A 7,500-nucleotide genomic window follows, 5' to 3' on the forward strand; every position below is an offset into this window, starting at 1 on the left:
ATAGTGACTTTGAAATACCACGATTTAATACTATACGCTATGGTTAATTACACACACTTAGGTATCAAGGACCATACATCTGGTCCAAATTAGAAAATAGTATGCGTGAACTACCAAGCCTTAGCATCTTTAAAACTAATATCCGTAGAGTTGACCTGGCCAGCCTAGTGGAAGACAGTGGCGACTGCTGCAATCTTTGCAGCACGTGATTTTTTATAATTATCTGTATTGTACAAGCATTTTTTATGTTATCTAAATATTTTTTTTTAATTTTAAATTTTAATACATAGTTTATCAGCTATATTGTTACTTATTATGATACTGTACATAGTTTCTATTTATTTTGTAACAGTAGGTGTCCCCAATTAGCTCTATGAGCTAAATACATTGACACGGTAATGAAGATTAATTATTATTATTATTATTATTATTATTATTATTATTATTATTATTATTATTATTATTATTTTGGTTTCATACTCATATGGTTCGTGTCACGCAACATTTTCTTCAGTTTGCAGTCAGACACAGTTTTCTAAAAGAATTGGTGATTGCTCAGACAGCTAAGTATATTTTAATTACTAGTGAAATAAATTTGGCTTAATTACTGGGTTGCCAGTATGGCAATCCCAGTCGGAAAGTGGGTCGGATTTGTTTGTTTTATTTATTTTTTTATTTTTTTTTATTTTCCGTGTCGGTAAAAGTCTTGCCTGTCACTCCCCTGGTAAGTGGTGTCTTTGCGCGTATTTTCTTAGGATCGAGAGGGTAGCGGAAATGCGTAGATTTCTCTGGTGGACACAGGAGAATCATCAACTTAGCCTGCAATGGCGTCGGAAGTCATGTAACACGAATGCCGTTTTAGTGGATCCTTAAACAAAATATACCCTTATGGAGATCAATAATGGAAAGTCAGTTGGATAAACTAGGTAGGCGGTGAAAAACCAACACCTGGAATCTCAAAAGCGACGAGTAATGGACTTCAACAACAATCTATCGCCCGTCGAGCCGAAATCAAAGTGAGCTGTATTTCTAAAATGTGGCCTTTCACACGAAAAGGGGGCTTATGGATTTCATGGTGAACCGTGAAATAAATTTCACGGTCACGGCTCGTGAATTTACTATTTCACTCCGTTAAATTGAAATTTCACGGTAAGTTCACTATTGCTCCAATTCTTTTCACTCTGCTGAGTGAAAAAGTTCACGGCGTGGAATGGAAGACCGTGAAAATAATGAAGTCACGTCGTGAACTCACTTATGTTCACGCCGTGAAATTGTTGCAACGCCATTTAGAAAAACAGGAAAATTTCGTGGTCTGGTTTTGGAATTAAAATTGCGGTAAACAAGATAAACAATGTTTTGCGTCGGAAATCGAATAATGGTATTTATATCTTCTCTTGTGTGCAAAGGTTTAAGTTTTTATGGGGCGCCGTTTCGTTATTTTCGGCGAAATCGAAGTTGGTACGATTGTTTTGCTTTGCTGATGACACGACGATCTGTAATGTGGATGAAAATGACGCCTAACACGAATTACGCTACCGAGCAAAACAGTTTATTTCTTACAGTTTCTCCTATAGTATAAACAATCAAATACACTGAAAAAAATTAGTGTAGGAGGAGAGGGAAGCATCCAAAAGCGCACTAGACACCATACAAGGGACGCTCCCCAATTCTGCATGTAATCAACGGTTTGGTCAAAAATACGCAATGAAATTGACATCCCCGATGTGGATCTTAAATCCCTTCTGCGGTTTTAACCGGCCTCAGCTAATTTATGGGAACATTTTTGCCGCCGTCGGCCTGCATTCTTGATTTTTGCTCAAGCTTATGCGGTTTAAAAGTAACACGAGAAAGTTACTGGTTACTGTACAGTGCATGACAAGTTTGATGTTTACGGAATACTGTGCATGCAAATGAAAGGCAAACATTTCGTGCGAAGGGTACAACATCCAAAAAGATGTCATTAATTTCCACTTCGATGAAATACAAACCTTGACGAAAATGTTCAGAAAATCTTGTTACAAGTGCTGGCAAATTTTGGGGACTAATGTTGTTCGATTCGATTTTGTCGAAAGATTTTAGCAAAAGGTTCACGTCAATGGTTCTTTCACACTCGAAATCTGCCAGAAACACAAAACCAACGTATTGATAATGAAATTAATTTTGAAGAGTTTTTTTTTTCCACGGGGTGAATTATTTCACGCCGTGAATCATTTCACGGCGTGAATTATTTCACTACCCGGCGTGAACTAGTTCACGGTGGTATGATAAATTTTCACGCCGAGTTCACTCTGTTTTAAAGGAATTTCACGGAATTTCTGCTTGCTTTATATAATTTCACGGTTGTCTGCCGTGAAATCGGCATCATCGTGAAATTTTCATAAGCCCCCTTTTCGCGTGAAGGGTCACAAATAATATTTAACCAAGTGTGCTGTTATGTAGAACACTGAAATCAAATGGAAAATTCTCTGGTAACTTATGGGTTCAACAAAGACAGAGAACGATTGAACGAATCGAACACCTTACGTGGATCTGTGCTCAACGCTGCAGTCTTCAGGTAAAAAAAATAATTGGAAATGTAACAGCCAAGAATTACCGGTATTTAAAAGAAAGCTTGTCGTGTATTTTGTGCTTCATTATTCAAGGAAAAGGTTCTTCATGGAAACGGTTTGCTCCTGAAATTTAGTTTGTTACAATATTGCGCATATTTGACACGATTGAGTTTCTTCTCTTCACGCACGTAATGAAATAGAAGGGGTTTTTGCCTCTAATAGCAAATATGTTGTTTGCTTCAAAAAACTGTTCGCTGGAAAAGGTGGCCTTTATGAATTCATCATTTTTATTTTATGATATGCGAGCTTAACTGGATAGTTTTTATGGCAATAGTAAAGCATTTTCTTGTCAAAATGAGGTTAGCGTCTTTCTGGTGTGTTAACTTAATTAAATCGTGAGTTTGTATTTGCCGTCTGCCGCGTAACCTTGATTTCCACTCTCAAAATTACCTCCAGAACCTACTTTTTGCGTAGAATAAGCTTTTAGAATGATGTTGTTGTTTTGCATAAAGCAAGCTAACAAAATATGTAACTTGCTGAGTTCGCATTTGTTAGCGTTAATAGTATTTTCGGTCCGATGCTTCTGCTTTATGAGGGGTATATTGTTTTGGTCTCCCATCCAAACACTAACCCCGCTGGACAGGATTAACTTCAGTGAACTTTGGTATTACAAAGCTGTCAGATGCTCAGAGGGCACGCTTAAACTTGTGGTGAAAAGACGTTGTCAGGGAACTTGAAAATTATCAACATGTCAGCCCAGAAGCCAAGAATGTTTCTCGATTCTCTTTTATTTGTTATTCTTCAGAGACTGGAATGCTGTAGTTCAATATCACACAATAAGCCATTTCCGAGTTCATGTCTGCCTCCTCTTCAAAGTGAGTCTATGTGCGAAGTTTTTGTGATGGTAATTAGTTCTACTTTGCATATGACTGAAAACTATTTTTCACAACAAAAACTTCGCACTTAGACTCGCTTTGAAGAGGAGGCAGACATGAACTCGGAAATGGCCTATTCAGTGCCTTCTGATTTTCTGTAACACGTACCACAGGCAACCCAGTGTATGCTTCACGGAAGCATCTGGTTAACTATCGTCAATGCAGATTTTCCTTAGGATGTCCAGTACGGCGCCCCACACCCTGCTAGCAGAGCCTTTCTTTTGCTTGCTCGATTTTGGCGTTCTCGAGAAAGGTTCTGCATGAATCGAGTAAGATCTTTATTGAATATGCGCAGCATGTTGCCAGAATAGTCTCGAACCCAAGCCTAATATGCCAGATCTCGCCGTCATCTTGGTTTTTCATGGTACAGCGGGCTCAATATTATAACCATCGGTTTTGTCATTTAACGGACGCTCGCACTGGAAAAACCAGTTTGACGAGAGAAAACAAGATTGACTAGTCCAGAAGCTCGGGCTGCGGCGGCTTCAAAGAGTTGACGCGATTCGGGCAGAGCCTACTTTTCTCCTCCTCAGTAAAGAAAAAGACAAAAGGATCCTCTGCTCGCAGGGTGGGCGCCCCATAATAGCGTTCATGAAAAAAAAATGCTTGTTCAGTAAAGCCGATCTTTTAACATGTTTTCAAGGTACCAAAAAGCAAAGTGACTGTGAAGTTTGACAACTTAAATCCTCTCCGTTCTTAAGATGGAGAGGGAACTGTGACACCCGAAAATGGCCCGTAAAGTTTCGGGACTTTCGAGAAACGGGCCCCAGGCTCGAGTCCTGGCTCGAGTCCTAACTCGAATCCTAACTCGAGTCCCAGTGAACTCGGTATTTACTGATAGGTACCCTCAAGAAAATGATTTAATTACTAAAGCAGCAACCGGAAACAGGCACTAAGATTAAATAACCAGGGAGATCCACTTTTAGGCTTGGCTAAATCTATAATTATATCATTCTTCTTCTTCGGTTCAAGAAACAATGGAAACAGCGTTTCTGAGTATTCCATTAAAAGGCCTCGAACCAGTGACCCTGGAGTCAAGAGTCAGGCGCACTGACAACCACACCACCTTTTAGAAAATTTCACGCAACCCATTTTGCACTTGATACAAGTTGCAAAAATGGTTCTCAATGTAACGCCTCTCAAGCAACTTGACTCGCAAAGAGAAAACAATCGAAAAACCCTGTGAACTCTAACAGCGCATTTAAAATAACTTTCTAGGAAATTAATCTCGTTTCAATTTGCACATACACTCTTTTATAAGAACGGCTAATTTTGGGCTGAGGCTGAACATTTTTTTTGCGATTTGAGCCTGAAAACGGTCTAAAAATGTTCTTAAAGTTACAAGTGCGAATATTAATTAAGTTCGACAACAATCTGAGGTGTTCTTTATTGAATCCTGCAACATGAAAGCCGCAATTGTTGATGGACTACAGTTTTATATTTGTCTTACCCTTTATTTACATTTCTTACAAAAACAAAAACAATAAAAAAGAAAACAAAAAATGGGTAAAATAAAGATGTTCCTAACTGACTCTCAGCCTGGGTACATGTATGTTCTTAAAATTCTGGTTAATCTCAGCCTGAACTTTCTTACTAAAAAATGTTTTTCTAAAAAAAAAAAAAGAGTATTTTAAAATTCCATTACTTACACATGAGAATGTACTTCACATATCAGATCTAAAATTAAGCCACGCCACCAACAAACAAAATGCTAATTTGCGCTGCTACATGTATCAACTATCTCAACTCCCATACTGACTGTGGAAAGGATTATTTTCAGAAAAAATAATAATAAGCCGAAGCCTCAGATCACCCTTTTTTGCACGGAGTATCAACAATGCCAGTGCAGCAACTCACCTCCTAGTTTTGCATTGTATGCCAACCCAACTCCACAGTGGCCATTATTTGCCACAGCAGCAATCACTCCTGCACACTTGTTCCCATGTCTAAAAATGGAGATTTGATTTAGTCTTGAATATAGTTCAAGACCTAGAAGGTGTGGAGGTGAGATGATGTGATGGTGACAGCATCACACATTCAGGGATTCCCAAGGGGGGGATCTCGAGTCCCATGTTGATTCCTCATAAACACTGAGAATTAGTTTTGCATGACGGATGTTCTTTGACTATTCACTACATATTTAAATGATTAACAGCGATCAGGTTACGGTTGGGCATTGTGCACCATGACTTAAGACCAGACTAGTAACTTTGGCTTGACTTTGTTATTTTTCTGTCAAATTGAAGTCAAATTCCAATGAATACAGCCCTTAATTCTCCGTTTATTCGCAATACATGTAATTATTTGCAATAATACAAGTATATTAGATAAAATATGTTCAAACAAGGACTGCAACTGTATTTACTGTTACTGGCAAAAGATACATGTAGATGCAGGCCATTTTAGTGCTGGGACTCAATTTAGGATCTGGATGTTCTCAGCGAGTTGGATCTTTGTCCAAGAGATTTAGCCATTTGCAATGCCTTGTGACATCTGTTACGTAACTGTCATTACTGAAGGTAGGTAGGTAATGGGAGGCGCGGTGGCCTCATGGCTGGGTGCTCGACCCTGGAGCGAGGGGTCCAGGTTCGGGTCCTGGCCAGGGACATTGTGTTGTGTTCTTGGGCAAGACACTTTACTCCCACACTGCTTCTCTCCACCCAGGGTATAAATGGGTACCGGCGAATTTAATGCTGTGGGTAACCCCAGTGCTGGAAATAACAGTCGGTCATCAGACATTGTCCGACCAAATTTTGAAAATGTCCGGCCAATTTCACATTATGATCGGACACGATGACCGAACATCTCACCAGCATATCTTGAGTTATCTTCTTCAAGGTGTTGCTAGTCAATAAATTATGTAAGGTCCAATTTGTCAAATGTCCGACCAAAATGAAGATTTGAAAGGACATATGTCCTGTGAATAAAAAAAAATTATTTCCAGCACTGTAACCCTGTGATGGACTAGCATCCCATCCAAGGGGGAATAGATTAAAATACTCCTGAAGACTGAAGACTGCTTACATTAAGATTGATTGTTCAATTCCACAAGGAAAAAAAACAATAATGTTTGTGACAGAGGCACCTTCTTTAAAGAAAAAAAAACAAAAAAAAGATCAACATGGTGCTCCCAAGGGATTAACAAAAATATTTCCCACAACACGGTTTCGGCTTTCAACAACCAGAGCTGCAGGGTTTCAAGGGTTGAGAAATTACAGCAGCTTGACATGAAAAGTCACCTGCAGCACACAAGTATTATTTTTCCCCATTATCCTGTTAAAGTTAAACTACTAAAATACAGTGTACCTCAAGAACACCACAACGTAGCATTAATGGTTTAAAAAACTACTCCCCACACATATGCCGTAAATTTTCTGCTAGTGGAAATCAAATAGGGTGCCTTGAAAACGAAGACCCTAGGATCCTAAGACATTTAAAGCTCGAAAAAAGTAACCCAAAACCCTCAATTTGGCTAACCCTAGGCCTAAAGCTGTTTTTCAGGCCTAGAGTGTCACAGGGCCAAATATAAATCCGACAGGAAATGAAGATGCCCGGCCGTACGTGGAACGTGGTTACTCAGTTAAATATGCAGGATTTCACTTTGAAACAAGTTGTAACGAACGAAGGACTTGAACTTCACTTGAGGTAACTCAAAAAACCAACTTTAGGCCAACTGTTAACCAAATTTAGGGTTTTGGGTTACTTTTTTGGAGTATAAAATCGGGGTCTTAGTTTTCAGGACACCCAATCAAATAGGTGGCAAATGCTTAGACCTTATTAAATTATAGACGTACGTGACACTTTGTGTTGGATATCAAAATTGTGCATGTACAGTGTATCTACTGTAATCAAAGTACATGTATACTTGCATTTCTGGACATTATTGGAGGGCCATCTCCATTCACCACTCTCAACAAAAGTAGGGTGCTGTTTTTTTGCATCAAAAACAATTATGGAAGAGACGTGTCAAAAGAGTGCATCTCAAACTATTAATTAATCTTACCCGTATAATGGGA

At 38.9% G+C, this 7,500-nt stretch overlaps 1 protein-coding gene and 1 long non-coding RNA gene across 3 annotated transcripts in view; one reads left to right on the plus strand and one right to left on the minus strand.

Annotated features, from left to right (window-relative positions):
- The window catches only part of LOC137997574 (uncharacterized), a 339,842-nt gene that overhangs the window by 186,952 nt on the left and 145,390 nt on the right, over positions 1-7,500 (plus strand). The window lies entirely within an intron of this gene.
- Positions 1-7,500, minus strand: part of LOC137997560 (furin-like) — a 44,300-nt gene that overhangs the window by 23,595 nt on the left and 13,205 nt on the right. For both annotated transcript variants that reach the window (XM_068843632.1, XM_068843631.1), the window contains exons 5-6: positions 7,488-7,500; positions 5,342-5,430 (exon numbers count right to left, since the gene is read on the minus strand). The exon at positions 7,488-7,500 is cut by the window's right edge and continues 64 nt beyond it. In XM_068843632.1, the coding sequence (XP_068699733.1) occupies positions 5,342-5,430; positions 7,488-7,500 (102 nt within the window). The remainder of the gene's footprint in view (positions 1-5,341; positions 5,431-7,487) is intronic.

The sequence above is a fragment of the Montipora foliosa genome, chromosome 3 (assembly GCF_036669935.1).
Source record: "Montipora foliosa isolate CH-2021 chromosome 3, ASM3666993v2, whole genome shotgun sequence".
Lineage (NCBI taxonomy): Eukaryota > Metazoa > Cnidaria > Anthozoa > Scleractinia > Acroporidae > Montipora > Montipora foliosa.